The 20447-nt window shown below is 35.7% G+C and overlaps 2 protein-coding genes across 3 annotated transcripts; one reads left to right on the top strand and one right to left on the bottom strand.

Moving 5' to 3' along the window:
• The first annotated feature begins 5797 nt into the window (after positions 1–5797).
• On the top strand, positions 5798–11139 carry dap1b (death associated protein 1b). The gene is made up of 4 exons (XM_022680170.2): positions 5798–5940; positions 9035–9122; positions 9715–9778; positions 10657–11139. The coding sequence occupies exons 1-4, from the start codon at positions 5874–5876 to the stop codon at positions 10771–10773; spliced, it is 336 nt and encodes a 111-aa protein (XP_022535891.1). The 5' UTR covers positions 5798–5873; the 3' UTR covers positions 10774–11139.
• Positions 11140–14344: 3205 nt separating this feature from the next.
• On the bottom strand, positions 14345–19531 carry si:dkey-10c21.1 (uncharacterized). 2 transcript variants are annotated; one of them, XR_002651338.2, is made up of 6 exons: positions 19429–19531; positions 17276–17578; positions 16624–16665; positions 16255–16394; positions 16044–16085; positions 14345–15847 (listed from the first exon to the last, which is right to left on the bottom strand). XR_002651338.2 is itself a non-coding variant. In XM_022680168.2 (5 exons), exons 2-5 carry the CDS (start codon positions 17571–17573, stop codon positions 15600–15602), a joined length of 630 nt encoding a protein of 209 aa, XP_022535889.2. In that variant the 5' UTR covers positions 17574–17578; positions 19429–19531; the 3' UTR covers positions 14345–15599. The 2 variants fall into 2 exon arrangements, 1 of the variants encoding a protein (XP_022535889.2); XM_022680168.2 differs by lacking the exon at positions 16255–16394.
• Positions 19532–20447: the final 916 nt, after the last annotated feature.

Here is a 20447-nt window from a genome sequence, read left to right on the forward strand (position 1 = left end):
AAAACAAACAAATGTAAAATAAACTTTTGTTTGCATATTGTTTACACCCCTTAACAGCAGTAACTCTTTAATTAATAATAAAAAGTCTGCAATATGTATGTTTTTGGCATTTTGTAATTTATTTTTAAAGTTTGGTCCCATTGCATAAATTCTAAAAAAAGAAAAAAGAAAAAAGAAAATAGTGCATAAAGCGAAGCAAACAATATGGTGGAATTTAAGACAAGACTTGTCTTTAAGACATATGTAGAATTGAATATAAAGCATATGGGTTGTTTAAAGTTACCTTAAAACATTATGTTAAAGTTACCACAAAAGCAGACCCAAACTTTCACTGAATATGACATGATGTGCATTCATCTCGTTCTGTCTGAGTTTGCAGTTAAGACCTACTGTAGTTGATAAGAGAAAAGGAGAGGAAAGAACAGCAGATAAATGAAAGGCTGGGCAGGAAAGGGTGAGCAGACAAATAGAGCAGAAAGTGGAACTGGACATGGAGGAGTACATATGAATGTAAACAAGAATTTAAAGGAAAGAGGAAATGAAAGAAATAAAGTGGACAGGAAATAAGGCAGGAATGTGGGAGAGAATCAGAAGCAGAGGGAGAGCTTTCTCAACTATACACAATCACACACCCTCAATTTCTGCTGCAGAATAATACCCCAGCTTTCATAAGAGCAACTAAAGACCATTGAACAAGTTTGGTGTGCTCTGCTTATTTTATTGCATTAGTTTTTTGTAGTTTTTTTTTGTTTGTTTGTTTAAATGATTCACCACACATTGCAAATTACGCTTAGCAAAATGTAAATAATATCTTCTGTGGTCCTAAGCCCATGCAGTGATTTCCACTACAGAATCACGCCTGTTTTTAATGCCGTGCCACCTGAGGGCCCGAAGATCACCAGCATCCAATGTTGACCCTTGGACTTCTTCAGTTTCTATTATGATTTATGATTTAATTAGATATTATTTGGTGTTAATGGTGGGATATCTTAAGACTTCACAGTTTTATGCACACAGGTTTCTGCAGTCAGTTTCATCTCAATCCTTACTTTGCTTCTGACCTGCATCTCTAAAACGCTATTTTAATATCTAGTCATGTGAGTAAGTTGTAAATTGCTACTCTTGCGGCTGTTTTTTTATTAGTGCCACTTATTTTATATTACTCTGTCCCAACATTTTTTCAAATGTGTTGCTGCTGTAAAAGTGTTTTTTTTTTTGGTCATGTGGTTATGCATTTTTTATGTATGTGGAACACACCAGGGAGTGTTATCCACCCAAATGCAAGTTTGCTACTGTTGTGATGTCAAATTAATTTCTCAAATGCTAATGGATAAGGTTTTAATATAATATAAACCCACATAAAACCATAAGTGGGCCTAACGGGAAAAAGAGGCTTGTTAAGATTTTGAATACTATAACCTACAATAATAGAGTAACTTTAGATTTTACCCCCCAAAGCAAACTATTTTCACAACTTGTGTTAAACTGCAGGGAGCCTCATTTCTTGTAATAATAATACATTCCATTTCACAGTTATGTAACATTTTACACACACTTTTAAATTTATAAACTTTAAAAAGTAGAAAAAAACAAATGTCTAAAAGATCACATTCCAAAAGCCTGCAGTTTATTCATAAAGTTGTGTCATATCTGCCAAACCAACAGCATACCAGAAAACGATTGCTTTGCTCTTCAAATGCCAATTACACAACATTACAAAACTATAAAATACAGAGGCGTAAACACTGAGAGTCCAGTAAAAAGTTGAGTGGACGTGTTGAGAGTGTCTGTATGGAGACGGCCTGCTGGGACATTCCACATGCCCGTCTCTGTCAATGTGAAAAGCAGCCAAAGAAAATATCAGCCCCCAGACTCAACAAGGAGGAGCAGTGGACGGATCATGTGATCTTCTAGCCCAGTACAGAAACACTGAGTCCATTTACTGTACATGCACTCAATAATCAGGTCATTGCAATGTGCCAAAAAGTAGGTTGAGCTGTGGTAGTACATAAATATATAGCTCTTAAATAATACTGTTAAACCTGATGTTTTTTTTGTGTGTGTGTGTGTGTGTGTGTGTGTGTGTGGAGTCTTCCACTGTTTATGTTCGTGTGCTGTACTGAAATGGCTTTTCTCAATGTCTTAGTGTCTTATGACAGTGTTTATCATAGGCCTTTGAGGTTCATTATGAATTGTGGTCCTCTTACTCATTATGCGTTGTATTAAAAAATAACTGGTCTTCCCTAGTCACATGCTGTGCAAGTCAGTATGTTTTATACACTGACTGACAGAAAATAGCACACCCCAGATTGCTGCAAAACTTAAAATGTGATCTGATTAAACACGGGGTCTTGCCACAAGAAGGCATTTAAGAGCTTCCCTGCTATTCTTAAAAAGGCTCTCTACTTTTACTCTTGGTGAGAGATTGCTGTCTGCTTTTGCCCTCCCGAGAGGACAATTTGTCCAAAAGACACTCTTATAGGGGGGTCGCATCAATGTACTCAGAGAAGCAGAATAAAGGTTGGATGTTAATTTCAATAATTTGCCCATCATCTAGGCCTTCCATCAAGTCAAGTCAAGTCAAGTCAAGAGGCTTTTATTGTCATTACATCTGAGTACAGGTACACAGTGTGATGAAATTACGTTCCTCCGGAACCATGGTGCAACATAGAACAACAAGCAATAGACAACATAAAGTGCAGGAGTGACGACAGTGCAACATAAAATTATACAATTATAACACTAAATAACAATAAATACAATAAATACAAAAGACGAGACAATTTAAAGACAGGACAGTGCAGTACCGATACGGTATAATAAAGTGTATAGTGGGGATAAGGTGCAGAGATGTGTGACATACTGTAACATATCAGCCAACTATCACCCCCTTTATTTGCAGTCATGTCACGAACGAAAAAACTGAACAATGATAAGGACTGAAACTGTAGCATCTTTAGTGACAAATTCAGTTTTTTTTTTAGATTCAACAGCAGTTAGGAATATTGAGGCCTTTGGCTTGTGAAGCATGAAAATGCCCGTATTTGTTTTTTCAATGTGATTGTTTTCTTTGTGTAATATATTATGCAGCATTTCTTATGTAATTGTTTGAATGTATTTTGTGTAAATGTAATTGTTTGCATATGTTTTTTGTGTGAATTCTTTGTTGGGTCAGAGTGATGTTTCTATGTTATGGCCAGTTCTCCCTTGTAAAAGAGGTATGTGATCTTAATAGGATCAATCTGGTTAAATAAAGGTAAAATAAAATAAATAAATTTTAGCAAAAATACTTGTTGCTTCTATCTAATCTAATCATGAGAAAAATCTAAGGATGAGTCTCAATGTTAGTCAGTCAAAGCTCTGTCAAAATCTGCTTAAAGGTTGAATCCACTTCAGCTTCACTTCAGTCTCTTGCGGTTCAGTGTTTGTGTGTTTGGACCACACCTTCAACATCAAAGTGCACCTTCAACATGTTAGAGCTGTTTGAGGGTAGAAAACTACTACTTTTTATCTAGAAGGCTGAACTCCCTGTTCACAGATTCACCTCCTTAGAAATCAGAATTATTAAAACACTAAAAACACATCATTTACAGATCTTTACACTAATATATTTAATAAATGAGCATGACTGATTTGAAAATGCCTTAAAAAACACAGTGTGCAGCTGCAGATGGCTGAACAGAGACAGGTGGTTCAGATCTGGCTCATAGTAGCTTTGCCCGGACTTGTCCCTCCAGTAAGAAACAACTTCTCTTTGTGTCTAGAAGATCTGTATCTTATCTACAGACTAACAGGTTATGTTCTGGAGTAAGAACAAGAAAAACAAACACACACAAACTTTTAGAACAGAGTGCCTTTTGGCCCTTTAAAAAAAAATCCAAAGAAAAGGACTAATCATATTTATAAGACTTCAATACACAGAAACTATATTTACCCAACTTAATCACCTTTATATTTATATATTTTTTTTATATTTTTTTTATTTTCACTTACATGCATGTTGAGATAAAAAAAAGTTGCAGACATTTAGAATTGTTCATGATGACCTTGTTCTGTTTCAAATATACATTTTAATCTCCTAACATTATTGTAACTACCATGATATTTTACCATGACAAAGTGGACAGTCTTAAATTTACCTCAGCTAATTATGTAGACAATTCTACAAATTAGATGTAATTAATATTATTGATTGCTGATCATACAGCAAGCGCCATCAGATCCTTGAAATTTAAACAGGGATAGTTGAAACATCTTTAGAACTTACAACAAAGACAAAAATATACTTTGAACAAATGTGCCAACTTATACAGGCAGCACTGCAAACATGGCAAAAAGCCATCATTCACATCAAAGAAAACTGTACAAAACATACAAAAGGTTATTTTAAGTGAAGATTAACATTCTTCTATATTTGTAATAATATGTCAATTCAGAATCAATTTTGAGAAATGTATTGTTACATATTGTGTTTGTATGAAATTTAAACAAGCACCCACATTTGACCCATGTACACAAACAGTGAGAACAATGTACAGTGTGCTATATCAGTTTTTTTTATTGTGTAGATCACCGCAGTGACACAAAAACAGGCTGAAGTGCTGCATGTTCTCACAAACAAGTGAAAGCAAAACAGCAGCATCACGAAAACCACAGGAAAGTATAGCTGCACATAATCTGCACTGTGGGCTGAGCTTATTGTGGCACTTTTGATGTAGGCTGTTGCAGCAGCTGCTTTTGACGTCTACAGTACGAGAATGGAGTAAACTCAAAACCTCAGCAACAAAATCACCTACTTTTTTTGTCCCTTGCCAACACGTGACTAACTAATGAAAATGGCCCGGACAAAAGTGATGGTACCATTCAAGTTGCACAATCTTTTAAGACAATTACTGCAAACAGGAAACTTATTAACCTGTCCTCAAGTATTTTAGCCTACTACTCATCAGCAGACTGCTAAGTTGTGTTTTGAGTTGTGGTTCAACAAACCTTTGCAACCACCACCTATATCCCACAGCATCACTGCTGAACTGCAAATCAATCACAGGCACAGCATGTGTAGAACTGCAGAACTGCAGTATTTAGTTTAGTGTTTCTGCTGCTCATTTTTAACCTCATCTATAAGAGAAAGAGAGATGTTAGAGGTGAGTAAATGAAGTGTTTTAGCCAAGTTTTTATGGAGTTAATTTTGTGCCAAAGGTTTTACACAAAAAATAATATCTGAAATCTAAATATATATATATATAAATATAATTGGTTAGTGTATTATTCTTTGCAGTTATTCAAAAATTATGTCAATTTGGATTTTGTGAGTCTTTGCTTTCATTTTTGGGTTTTTGTGGATTTAAAGGCTTTTGCTTCTGTAATCTTCTGTAAATTGCTTCTGCAAAATTCTTTAGCATTAAAATCCACAGAAAATCTACAAAAACACAAGCAAAGGCGGGCAAAGTCCAAACTTTAATAATTTTTCAAATAACTGCACTTTGCAACATACACTTTTCAACATTGATCCAACCATATTATGCAACACTTGTATCAAATGTACGCACATTAAATACGTGTATCTTGCATGTTTTTTGCGTTAAAATTTTGGCACAAAATTTACTCCATAGGTTTTTGAATGTGCTTTGGGTTATTTGAGTCTATTTGCAGTCCATGGTTCAGGCCAAGCCTGAATAATAACAAAGTTTACTATAGACAACTTCCGCTCCTGCGCCCCTGTGTGTGTGTGTGTGTGTGTAAGAGAGAGAGAGAGAGAGAGAGAGAGAGAGAGAGAGAGAGAGAGTATAAAGGGGAGCTGGGGGAGGAGCAGCAGCAGCGGGTGTTGGTTTGTTTGAACTACAGCTGGAGGAGTAAAGTAACGCTGAGCAGAAATGGTGCAGTTATCTAAAGCTGGGATGAGAGATACTCTAACCCTGAAGGCTGGACATCCTCCTGCAGGTCAGATTATACTTTATCAGGTTGTGTTTTTTGTGCAGGAGCAGTTTGCAGGTTGTTTTAGTTGGTTTTCTGTAGTTGCTGGTGGTTAGTGGTGTGGTGGAGCAGGAGGACTCGGAGCTTTGTTTTTGAGCTCTGCTGAGGAAGGAAGGCTCTGCTTGTTTGTTTCAGCAGTAGACCACGCTGTCTGAAGTGGAGAACCTCGTGAGCTCTGATTTGGGGATGTTTGAGTGCGTCTTTTGGACGTTTTGTGTTTTTGAGGAACGTGTGAACTTCATCAGATAGATCAGATATAGTGCTCAGACGTTGAATCAATGTTTTCAATCAAAGTTTCCACTTGTAACGTTGATTTCTGACGTCAGCGTTGACTTTTGTGCACATAGATTTTACGTTGATTCAACATTGATCCAACGTTATTATGTAACACTTGTATTAAATTTACGCACATTAAATACGTGTATCTTGCATGTTTTCTATTTATATACTGACTTTTTACTTTGTAGAAAATGTTATTTCATATTCCTACCCAGCATACCCTGATGCAAGCATTTGAATAAACGTTGTTTTTTTGCATTAAATCTTTTTTGTTTTTTTAGTTTGTTGATAAACTACTTTAAATTAATCTTTATTTAACATCCGCTAACAGTAATGATGTTGAAATTTTGACTTTCAATCAACGTTCATTAAAAATGTTTTGAAGGGTTAGGTTACACTCTTCTACACTCATAATACACTCAGAAATACACTCAGAAAGGTGCTTCCCCAAATAAATAATATTGGTAATAATTATTATAATGTCTTTTTCTACTCTGCAAGACCACAATAAAAACTTGTATATAATTTAAGTAAAGTTTAATAAAAACCGTAACGTTTTACGAATTTAATGTAAAATCGATTTGCACAAATAAATCAATTCAGACGTCAGAGATCAACGTTGTTTCAACGCATTCTTTGGAAATCTGGGTCAGCCCGACAATAAACGTTGACTCAATGTCAATATCAAAAGATCAATACTTTCCAGTGCCTATATGTGATGTTAAATAAAGATTATGTAAAGTTTTTTTTTTTTTTCTAAGACATAATGCAACAACAAAACAACGTTTATTCAATGTTCTTTGCTATCAGGTACGGGTCACAACAAAAGAAAATAAGTCAATGCAATCCATTTTTAATCTGATCTACTGTTTCTTTTATTGCAGTCATTTGCAATAAATGTTGCTATAATGTACTGCGTTAGATTGGTGTCAGTGGTTAATACTTTTGTAAACCAAGACCACTACAGCAGTGTTGTGCTCTCTTGTTAGATCCGTTTAATTTATTCAGAGTTTATAAATGACTGTCTACATTTTTATTTATACTATGTACATTTACTTAAAAAAATATTTTAAACAAGTGCATTGTATTGTGATCTGTATGTTATTGCTGACATGGATACACTGCAAAAAGCCTTGATGAAAGTATGAGCAACAAGTTTTAAGTTTAGTCAGCAGAAATTTGGAAATGGGGTAGCTGCAATTTATTTTTTGTAACCTTTTTTTTTTTTTTTTTTTTTTAATTGTGTAGAGATTTATTTGAGAGGCCAGTAGAATAGGACACTCTGTAGCATGTCAACATGAAGCTGCTGGCACCATGTCTGTGGGCTAGAGGGTATTAGCATCTCAGAATGTTTGAGAGCAGATAGGGTTTTTGGGATGATGTGGGGTGGTGATCATCCAACACCTTCAACTCACTAATATTCTTGTCTTAAAATGCCATCAAAGGACCAGGATTTGAGAAACACTGATATGGGCCTGCTGTTTATGGTTGTTTTGTTAAAGCATTTGAATTTAAACAATAGTGGCTAACTGAATGAGACCAGACAAGTGGATAATTGGATAATTAGAGTTTTGTGTATTGAGGGTCACAAGATGCTTGTTGCATAATGATTGCATAATTGTTACTTACTCTGAACAAACCGGAGCAAATGGGTAAAGCCCAGTGCCATTGGGTGCAAATGCAGAGCAGTTGCTGAGGCCTTCTTCCTCTGGAGTGGTGTTGCTTCAGCACAATGTTCATGTGGAAGTGTTGAGGATCTGGGATTTAAAAGGGCTGTTTATTTGTGACGGACTCCTCTGTTTTTCTTGAGCTGTTCATCCAAACTGAAACTGACAGGAGTTTTTGGGTGTTACTGTGGTGCCAATCCTAGTACTCTTTGCCCTAGGGTTTTTAGGCTGTCACCCAACTAGTTCCAGTTGCTCCATCTACTGTGTACACTAGCCTGATGGGGAAGGGCATACCACAGATGATTTTACCCATGCAGATTGAATTTATTAAAGAATTGATGCATGGTTTGAAACGTCTAAAGCAATTAAGCATGCTTTACTTTCCTGGGGTATGTAGATGGTTTTAATAGTGAATACACATTTAGTAAGAAATAGATTTGCAACACTGTAGTAGAAGAACCTTTCTATTAGACAATCTTAAAGGAGAACTCTGATGTAAAATGGACTTTTGGTGTAGTAAAACATGCTAAAAAGTACTTACTTGTGATGAATAGCACACTACCGCCCTCCCACAGCGTTCGGAGATCCAGAAATGTTTTGTCCAAACGACCTTCAAACCTCTGTTTACATCCTATAACATGAGTTTCAGCTCTGTCAGCCTTACGGGATGGATTCTAGCAAGGAGGCGTGGAACTACTTTGAGCCTGGATAATGGTGGAAAAAAACGTTTTTTTTTTTTTAATTCTGGGAAAATGATGCCCCATGTCACCCAGTCTAAATGGTGTTTTGACAAACTGTTAAAATTTCTGGTTATCAGAACACTGTGGGAGGGCGGAGGTGTGCAATTGATCAAAGGTAAGCACTTATGTTTTATTACACCAAAAGACCATTTTACACAAGTTCTCCTTTAAATTATGGGCTTTATCTGGCTAATCTGCTATGAGCAGGGCTACCACAACCTAAGGGGTATATCTGGAAAGTAGAACTTCCAGACACCCCCAACTTGGATAAACACTGGTTATTTCAGATTCCAGCCGTGGGCTGAAGAGTGTTTATGGGAAAGGGTTTTTCATGTAATTATTATTTATACATTCTCTTCTCCTGTTCCTCTGCAGTGAAGGCAGGAGGGAAACGAGTGGTTAAGAAATGTAGTGAGGAGAGTGGAACTCCGGATAAAGAAGGCAAAAGAGCAGAAAAACCCAGGTCTGTACCTTTTTTTAAATTGATCTTATTTTTTTCTGCATTGTCTTGTGAACATTCCTACAGCTATCTGGAACATTAGAATTTTTGCAACCATGCTTTCAGTATTTACATTATAATTTGTGGTTCTCAGCCCTGGTTTTGCAGTGGAGGCAAGTGGTTTTCCGGTTTTAAAATCATTAAAAAAAATAATGTAATGCAGCAAATAAATCTACTAAAGTGTATTTATATAAACTGAAAACAAGAATACACAAAAAATAATAGATGATAATTCAAAGAGGGAGTACTTCTATTATCACATTTTTAATTACAATATTACACAATATGATATTGTGTCTAAGATACAGCACATCCTAACCTTCAGAACCAAGCTTGAGAAACACTCCTGTAGATGAGAGAAGTTCTACTGTTTGCATCCAACCTTTTATGCAGTATTGTTTTATACAAAGATTGGAAGAAGCGAAACTGTACACTTCTGATGAATAATTTGCATGTTGTCAGTGCATGCATTATTAGCTATGCATGAATGTATTAACAACTGTGTGTGCATACCAGGTGTTTTATTGATTATGCACTGTTCTGGTGTATGTTACAGGTCTCTGACAGTCTACTCACGGATGCAGCAAATTGGTATTCTGATGGCGGGCCCACTGGAGAAGGTGTGTGTGTGTGTGTGTCTCTAACTGCTGAACATGAATAGAAAGTTACAGCAGGTGTTGGATATTGTGCTACATTTCTCAATGTTCTGATGTAACCAAAGACAAATTGCATCCTTATAATTCAGCTCTTTTCTTTTTTTTTTTTTTCCTCCCCTCCTTTTTAAGTAAAAGTGAAGAGTAGCATCATTAGCACATCTGGTACCATATACTGTGTATTTATTGACCAGAAAGCTCTGAGTAACTTCGTATGGCATCTTTATTTGTGGAATGGACAAAACTAGTAAAATGTTGTTGGCCGGCACAAAGGAAGGTGTTTTGAATTAGGGGTGCTTAAAATTAAGCAGCATGTAATTGATTTGCACAGTGAGGTCATTCAAGTAATATGCTTTTCATTTGCCTTCTCTGTAGCGTTTGCATCAAATAGAGAAAAAAATAGGCAACTAAACAAATCCGCATATTTGAACACAAGCAAGACCTTTACCTTATATGGTTTTAAGAGAACAAAATGTCTGGAAACTTTTTGTAAAAGATCTGAGGAGCATTTCTTGCAGACATTCTTAAATTATTAGGACTAAATTATTCATTTATTTGTCCAACTAGAAGTGTTTCTCAATTCTGATCCAGGAATAACAGCAGTTTCAGAGTTTCTACTAATTAACAGAGAAGGCCTTGCTTAAACAGTGTTTGAGTCTTACAGCAAGAAAACACTAAAACATGCATGGCTTGTAGTACCCCAGAGCCAGGATTTAGAACTGAGCTTCTCAATCTTTTTAGTACATACATAATTTAAAAGGTTTTATTCTAATTTTATTATATATGTGCCAAAATAGTAAACATTTACCTTGTGTAATTTTACCATCGTGTCTTTGTTCATACAGTTGGGCCACGATTTCCCTGAGACACCAGTATCAGTGCGACACAGCAAGGTCAGGCCCAGTGCAGAGAAGCCTCACATTCAGCGCAACTTCTTCATCCAGCAACCCCGCAAGTTTTGAGCCAAAACGGCCACCACTGAGGATGTGGGTAGCTGTATGTGTGTAACAGGAAGTGTGTTTTGAGGTGAACGATGCGCATTAAGGACCTGACCTTTATCAATATCTAATATCTGACCTTGTCACTTGATATTTTTCTAAGCTTGTAGATATGTTTTCTTCTATGTTAACTTCTTGCAGTCTTGTAGCAGGACTCTTCTGCACAGATTCAGTGCTTATCTCTGTGCTCATCTCTCTGCTTGGTTTCAGTGCATGTATGAGCCATTTAATAACGCAGAATGAGAGGTGTTGCTTTGTAACATGCAGAATTTAAATGCCTGTCAACTGGTGTTTTGTACTGCTTAAATAAAAAGATGTGGCATTATGTAATCTGCTTTGGTGAGTAGATTCATTTTTGTATTTATTTGTTTATGGGTCTTCCTTTTAAAATTTTCTATTTAGGCCAAAAACTTGACTTTTTTTTTTTTTTTTTTTACTTTTTTTCCCCAGTGCGCTTAAAATAAATACCCACAAGTAAAGTGTTTGTGTTTAGACATTTATTTACCTTGCTCTCTAAAATGGGTTTGTTCTATAGAGCTGAAGATGTATCAGTCTGCCATAAAATACAAAACAAAACCCCAAAAAAAACAGTTAACACACTTGCTGTTTGCACATGTAATATATATATTTCAATACAATTACCACAAGGCAAAAGAGGGATGATACCATACACACAATCCACACCGCATGTCACACATTACATTTCTACATCTTAAGGCCAGCTGAGGCTGAGACTACTGCTTCTTAATATAACAAACAAATGAACATGATGGCCTACATCACAGAAATACTAAAAACGGCATCTGTATGCAGTCTGGCACAGCAATGATAATTGATTTACTCATCAGTGCACCTGTTTTTCTATAGAGAGGACTGTCCACTCTTTAATGAGTAGGCCTAAAAATAACTAAAGCGCTAACTTCTCCAGCTGCTTAAAGAAGGAGATTTTTATATAGTTCATAATGTGTGGCAGAGGTGCTAGTTAAAAAAATGGTGGTGGGCCTGGAATATAATGTAGACTGGCAAAGAGACATGGCTCCCACACTGGCTGAAATGAACTTTTCACATGGGTATTTTTTTTTTAAGCAGTGGACTATGTCAAAAGATGGGGGCGCTAAAATACCACGTGAAAAAAAATAATAACCAGCGTGGTTTAACATTTTGCGTATGTAAATTAACTCTCGTGAGTGCAAATGTGAAGCTCACGAGCAAAAAAGGGGAATTATGTGCGCGCTGAACATAATATCTCTATATATAATGTTTTTTTTTTCTTTCCCCTCGAATTCACAGTTCTTCTCGCGCGCTGTGCGAATTACCTGCGGCTTTTGCGCTCCAGTTTTGAAAAGTTTTGACAGGTTGGGGGCGGGGTCAGGGTCAACTCCCTCAGCGAATGCCCACTGGGGCTCCGGCCTGCAGCATTACCCTTCTCTAAATACAGGAACGAGCAGGTGAGGCTTGTTATCACTAGTAACTCCAGGAAACTCTCTGGAGTCCACCTGAGGAACAGTGTCTCGCCGTTGTCTCCCTCTGCTGGTAACTAATGGTGCAGGCTGATCCTTTACACTGTTAATATATTTAAGATGACTGATTTTTACTCTAAATGCAATGCTGCCATCTTGTGTTTGTGTCATGAAACACACAATTATCACCGCTTGGATGTTTGAGATCTTGAATGAAGCCCGAAGTCAGTCTAAAACCCGCCATACAGAAGCTTAAATTAGCCAAATATATGCCTGTCACAGGTTTAAAGGAAATGTCAAAACAACTATAAGTGTATGACTTAGTATTTTAATAGATAGATAGATAGATAGATACTTTATTTATCCCGAAGGAAATTTAGGGTATTTTGTATATTAGGGATTTATCAGTATTGCTATCTATCTTAAAGTCATTATTAATATTGTAACATAAGTGTTTTATAAGTTCTTTTATAACAGTTTTATAAAAGTCAAGAACATTTACCAGTAATAGTAACCATAATTTGCAAAAAAAAAAAAAAAAAAAAAAAAAAAAAAAAAAATATATATATATATATATATATATATATATATATATATATATATATATATATATATATATATATATATATATATATATATATATATATATATATATATATATCTGAAATCTATTTTCTGCACTTTAACATTTTTTATTCTTTTGTGATTTCTTGTAACATTGTGATTTGTTTTTCTTTCTTTCTCTCTCTCTCTCGATGCAATCCTCCCTTTTCTTAGTGTTGTAATCAAAGTAGATTGATTTTACTGTGGACTTGTACGCCTTTGCCCTCAATGTTCATGTAACATGCAAGGCAACAAGCCACTTTTTTCTGTTTTGTGTTTATTTAATTATTCTTTTGCGGCCGCGATAATATTTTAAAAGTAGCCCAAAATACTCATCCGCAATATGAACGCGCTCCGGGGCGTAGCAGCAAGTTCTGGGCCCTGTACACTCTCAATGTCCGTGGGCCCCTATCCATGCCAGTACACAAGGAACGTGAGAGATGAGGATTTTTCATGACCCCCTCTCTCTACTCTGGTCCTGGATAGTCAGGTTCACTTTTCCCCTCCACAGAAAACGGGTGGAAAACAAAAACGGGTGCGAAACCGAAACGGGCGGAAAATGAAAACGGGTGCAAAACGAAAAATGAAAGGCAGCGTTAGCTCCTTTTATAAAGAAATTTAATAAAATTTTCTCTCTTAACTTTATGTCTTTTTATTGTTACTCTGCTTATTGTAGTATCATGTCTGAGCTAGTGGATATGGTGAATTTTATAAGACCCCTTATCGAATAAAATGCTGCCGAATGAGAGAGCTGCCATTGATGGCAGTGAATATCTAGGCAGCTGCCTTCAGATTAGACTGTAGCTACAAAGTATTATGCACAGGGGAGAGGCGTGTTACTTTCATTAAAAAAAAAAATCAGCAGATAAGCAGACAAAACTGCTCGGAGCACATTTTTACCTTTTTTTTTTATCAAACATTCCTCCCACATCTGCATTCTTCTTAATCTGGGCAAATTTAAATAGCTGAAGGCAGAAAGTGAAATATTTTTCAGGCCACCTGCTCACACTACTCTGGGCAATTACATCTCATAAATTATTTTCACTTTATTCACTCACCTGAACCTGAACCTGCTCTTTACTTTGCAAAACAACCCAATATCAATGGCTGACTGGCTAGCCATACACACATAGGATATATCAGGAATGTTCACCTGTCTCATATCTTCTACTATTCTGTAACTTGAATTGACTGATACGCATACAGACATTACTAGTCTAGAACTTCACCTTTAATATAAACACACAGATTGCTATATTTTACTTTATGTACCTTTGTTTCATTATCTGCTGATTAGATTTGAATATTTTTAGATTATTAGTGACAACCTTCTGTTTAAAAAAAACAAACAACAAAAACCCAACTTTGTTTTATTTTTTCGAAGTACGGGTGTGTACGGGTGTTTGAGCCCCCAAAATATAGCTACCGCCACAGAGTAAACATTTCTGAATAATTCACACATGCATTTGTGCTCAGTTTTGATAAATTTATTTACCATTCAATAAAGCTTGTTTTTCCATGGCTCTCCCACATTCCCGCCAATCACAATTAACGTTTGTTAATAACACAGGTAATTGCCACAGGCTTATTGTAAAAAGTATGATAAAAATACATTCCAAAGTCAATGTAAGACATAGGCATACAGAGGTAAAAAAAACAAAAACAAAAAAACAATACCCCTGAACAAGCTTTGTATAAAAATTAAGTTCTGCACATTTTAACAGATGCTTCTATGCTATCTATTTAAATAGAAGCTGCCTTGGTAATGTTCTCCTGATCCATAAGTAGTTAATTTAAAAAATATATAAAAAACAATGTCTGTGGAATGTAGGTAATATAAAAATAATGTATAAAACACACCAAAATAACATTAGAGTCAGAGAAAAATAATCTCACATGATTCTAATTTGATCATTTCATAATTTACAGGACCTGCTATCCCTGAAGTAACAGAGGTTTTAAATGCCACACTAAGCTTCACTGGTCAGGCTGTCCATTTTATGTATGTTGTAAGCATCCCACATGCCATTTTACATTATGTAATTAGGCCTGAGATAAGCATATATTCTTGTTCTACTTTGATTTTTTTATTACTATTACATGTAACTCCTAGGAGTCAAAAATCTCAAATGTGTCTAGGAGTTCACTGGAAATAAATCAAAATCTAATGTAGGTGGTATAGAAACAATGAGGCAATCCACAAAACTACTGTAACAGTCTCAATTTAGCCATGATTCATTCTATAATATAGTATTGTGTTGATTTGTATAGTATTTGAGGTTTTGTTTCATGTATTTATCATTCTAAATACATCCCTAACACTCCCCAAAGTTAATGTCTGATAACAGGTAATTACAAGTAAATGTTTGTTATAAAAATGACATTTTCATTAAAAAGAACTGACCATTCATATAAAACCTTCAACTACAGCAATAAATAAGGCTCAAGTGCTCTGAAGTCAGGCAGTATTAAGGGAAGTATAAAATCTAAATTCAGCATCTGTGAATGTCCCTGAACAAGTGGGTAAAACAACAAATTTTGGTGTAAAAATTAGTCCCACAACATAATCAATGCATGCTATCAATCTACAGAATATCTTAATAATGCTCCCCTCATCCATGTTAATAAAAGGAATGTAAAAAATCATGTAATCAAACTAAAAAAATCTAACATAATGCCTTATTTGGTCATTTCATAACTCACAGGACCTGCTGTTTATACGCCACATTAGGCTTCACTGGTCAGGTCCTCCATGATGTCACCTGCATGCTTCCACAAGGCATCGATCAGAAGCTCAGTTGCTTTGGTGCTGTTTGTAAATTCCAGCACTTTCCTCATTTTGGCATGGTCAGTTAGTTGAGCTTCCACAATAGATCTCATTTCATTTGTCAGGTTGAGGTCATCTGCAATTGCATCCACATTTTTTACTTTATTTATTAATTTACTTCGTTTTGTCTTCAGGAACTCCTTTTTATCTGCGAGAGTAAGTAGAGGAAGAACGAGAGAATGGGAGAGAAGGAAAAAAAATAATAAAATCACCATTAAACAAATGTAGACAAAAATGGGAACTAAATAACACTAGCACATACAGTATACTGATATGTTCAGTTTAATGATGTTGGATTTATTTTTTTATTTGATAGCTCCAAGTAATACTAGATCAGTAGACACCTGCAATTGTCTGATTCCCAGCAGGAGAGGTGGAGCTGTTTGCTGTAAAACAGACAAAAACAAAATACATGAATGGATTTAGAAGATCTTCTCAAACCTCATGGTTAAAAAGTTCACAAAATAATTGAATTGACCATTTTGCTAACTAGTTACAATTATTGACACACAGATATCATGTCATATAGCCACCTAATCAAAAAACAGAATTTACCATTGATTATGTGACGTTTTTCATCAATCCTTATTTGTTTGGTTTATTCACAGTTATATTGATGCCACCCGTATTTGAGTTAAATATTAGGGGGGCAACAACATGACTGGCACCATCGGCTTGAATATTCACAACCCTACCTGTTGACACAAAAAGTCAAATCATGATTTACAGTCAATAACTATGATCACTAATAGGCATGTTCAACTAAATGGAACTTTGCACCTCACCAGGCTGCTGCATGAGGCTACATGACATATCTGGGTAATGGGTTCATCATACTTTGGTGACTGTCTAACTGAACTAAAAATATGAAGCCTGACATTAACAAAGAACAGGATCCAAACAGCACTTTAGGATCATACACACCTGAGGTTGAGACACCGGCCACTGGAGTCTGGACACTTGTTGCTGTAAAAAAAACCCAAAAAAAACACACAGACAGCATGAGCTTTAATGAATCAGAGGTGGGTGGCTAAATTTAATAAATGATATACAAACAAACATTATGTCCATATAAAACACTCATATTTAAACTGTGTTTCTAGAACAATTTGACTTGTTTAATCTATTAATCAGTTACAACCAGTTAACACGTCCGTTTGCCTTTTTATTAAAGGCAGCAGTAGGTATACAACCTACGTAGATTTTTTTCAAAATCTCATAATTACTTTAACCAATGTTTGGATTGTCAGCTTATAGATTTTTTTTTCCAGATTTTGACATGTCAGAATTCTTCACAATATCACAATAAGGAGTAGCTTAATTACTTTAACATTTAAGAAAATAAAGTCAATGTTTTTTTTTTTATTCAATAAATACATTTTTCAAGATAAACTATAAATAAATTTTTTTTTGTTTGTTTGACTCCCGAGAAAGTTAGGAATTTCAGGATCTATTAGTAGGTCTAAATTTTCTCATTCTTAGAAACAAATCCATTTCAATTAACGAACAATATTCTGACATACTGCTGTTTTCACTGAAGTGCAAGTAGTGGCAGTTGAGTGTGCTTGTGGGCTACCTGAGGTATCAGAGGTGTCCACAGTGGATATCCATCTCTGGAGATCTGGGCTTGACTCGTTCACACCACCCTTCTTCAGTACATTTAAAAAATTCCGGCAAGAGTCCTGTCCTTTATCCCAGATCATATCCAGGAGCATTGTATTCTTTTTATCATAATTGTCAATTATCTTCAGGTTTTTATATTCAGTGGATGATATAATTTCCTGTGAATCTACATATTGTAGAACTATATCATTCCCGTGCAGCCATTTGATCAGATCTGGTTTGTTACGCTTGACAATGGCTTTGAAATCCATTTATTCTGAAAAGAAAAAATACAGGAATATCACCATTATTATACATTTAATCCCAGATAGTATGATAGAGAAAAGCTGACGTAAGCAACCTCATCCCCTACTGAATATGTGAGGTATCATGTGTGCTAAGACAAAACCGTTGTACACCACCAAGCACTTCATTAGGAAGACCTGTACACCTGATCATTCATGTAATTATCTAATCAGCCAATCATTTGGCAGCAGTGCAAATGTATAAAACCATGCAGACATGGGCCAACAGCCCATCTACAGTAAAGATAGGGACAAAATATGATCCCAGTGACTGAATGTTTTTGTTGGTGTCAGAAAGGCTAGTTCAAGTCCTGGTCTCCTGTGAGTTTAGAATAATATTCACTATTGTGAAATAAACCATGCAGCAATATTCCTGAATATGGAGAAACGTGTGATGAGAAAAGGGAACAGAAATTGCCAGACTTGTCTGAGCTGTCAGAGAGGCTGCAGTAACTCAAACTGTGTTTTTTGGTTTGACTCCAAGTTAGTTTATGGTCATGATATTTAATAATTATTTAGTTTAATACATTTTATTTTACTATTAATTCAACTATGGCTTGAGACCATGAAGTAAGTGAAGTGATCATTGAGTTTATTACACTTTAGAAATAAAGTATTAACAATATAAATTTAGTAAATGAAAAGATTTTCGAAAATAAGCTTAGTAGGATGTTATTAAATTTACATAAGCATTCCAAAAGTCATGGAACAGCAGTGTGCTAACTGTTTATGAAGTGTCTTGGAAATGCTCACAAATGTATGTATGTTGTGAGGTGTTTATCTTATGAGTGATGTTGGAAACTGGCGTGCTTGCGTCCTCATGGAAAGCGATGTGCCTGAACTGATAGTGGGAACTGCCAGCTTTCTTCAGCTCTTTTTTCTGCTAATGGAGCCTCATTTCTTTATATATTGTGTAATTTTGTGGGACAAAGTAAACTCAATAGTAATCAAAGCCTTAATTTAAGGCCTTAGGTGTTTATATTGTATGTAAAAGTCACATACCTTTATAAAAGCTCAGTTGTGCAAAAAAAATAAATAAAATAAAATAATAACAACAATAAAAATACTGTAATATACCATAAAACCATCAGAATCTTGAAACATACTGTGATGTACATTTTGGCCATACTGCCCAACACTAGTAAGAACTAATAAAATGAAATAGTAATTGAGAATCGCTCATGCATTTGAAGAATATTGATATTTTATTTTTTTTTATTATTAAATATCTTCAGTATCTTCATTCTGTATAGCTTCAATGTCTTCAATATTAAATTAACAATAAAAAAAAATCATTAAAAGAAGAAAACACACTAAATGAGAAGAAGAGGTGTGTCCAAACTTTTGACTGGAACTGTTTATAGCTTACTACATTTCCAGAATGATTTTTAATACAAAATATTTGAATTGAAGTGAATGTAACAGATGCAACATGTATTTTGGATTTTTTTTTTTTTTTGCTAAATGAATATTTATTAAAAAAGTTTTTAGTTAGCAGGTTTACTGTAGCTGGATGATCCCCGGGTCTCAGATTAATGTGTTTTAATGCTTTCAGAACACCTGATTTAACTTATTAACTCATAACCAGCTCTTTCGGAGTTCAGGGGAAGGGTTACAGCAGAAACACACTAAAGTTTAGTAACTAAAATGTGCATTCAGCACAACCCGAGTTAAGAAAGCATGATGTAATTTACAGACTTCCTGATAAAGCGCTCTGTGAGTGTAGCTCACTTACTGACTGAAATTAAAGCTGTAGATAATCTCTCAGTGGGTTACAGCAGTTAATTAAAGTATTTAATGAGGCTGAATTTAGAAACATTACCTTTTATATTCGCTGATGATCTCGCCCGCTTTCTCCTCTGTCCTCCAGCTGCTCCGAACCACAGCTGCTTTCGCTTTCGACATGAAACCTGCAGAAAACAGCGCCCCCTACCTGCCACCACCAACACTACAACCCACACAAATCTATACAAAAACACACAGCTCTAAACTCCATACAACCACCTGTACAAACCCACACAACTCCATACAACCACCTGTACAAACCCACACAACCCCATACGAACACCTGTACAAACCCACACCCCATACAAACCTATACAAACCCACACAACTCCATACAAACCTATACAAACCCACACAACTCCATACAACCACCTATACAAACCCACACAACTCCATACAAACCTATACAAACCAACACAACTCCATACAACCACCTATACAAACCCACACCCCATACAAACCTATACAAACCCACACAACTCCATACAACCACCTATACAAACCCACACCCCATACAACTCTACACAAACCCACACAACTCCATACAACCACCTATACAAACCCACACCCCATACAAACCTATACAAACCCACACAACTCCATACAACCACCTATACAAACCCACACCCCATACAAACCTATACAAACCCACACAACTCCATACAACCACCTATACAAACCCACACCCCATACAAACCTATACAAACCCACACAACTCCATACAACCACCTATACAAACCCACACCCCATACAAACCTATACAAACCCACACAACTCCATACAACCACCTGTAACTATCCATACAAACCCACACAGCCCCATACAAACCTATACAAACCCACACAACCCCATACAGAATATGCTTTCTACTTTAGACTACTTTTTTTTATAAATTATATTCTGTACAGTGTTGAAACAATATATAATAAATAAACTCATTTTAGAAAATGTACTGTAAGTGTTCTGTGTGGTCTGAAATCTAGGCCACAGCTCAGCAGTACCAGTTTAAGAGGCAGGTTCAGTTATAGGCCTGGTTCAGATTAAACACTGGCATAT

Source organism: Astyanax mexicanus, chromosome 11, assembly GCF_023375975.1.
Source record: "Astyanax mexicanus isolate ESR-SI-001 chromosome 11, AstMex3_surface, whole genome shotgun sequence".
Classification (NCBI taxonomy): Eukaryota; Metazoa; Chordata; class Actinopteri; order Characiformes; family Acestrorhamphidae; genus Astyanax; species Astyanax mexicanus.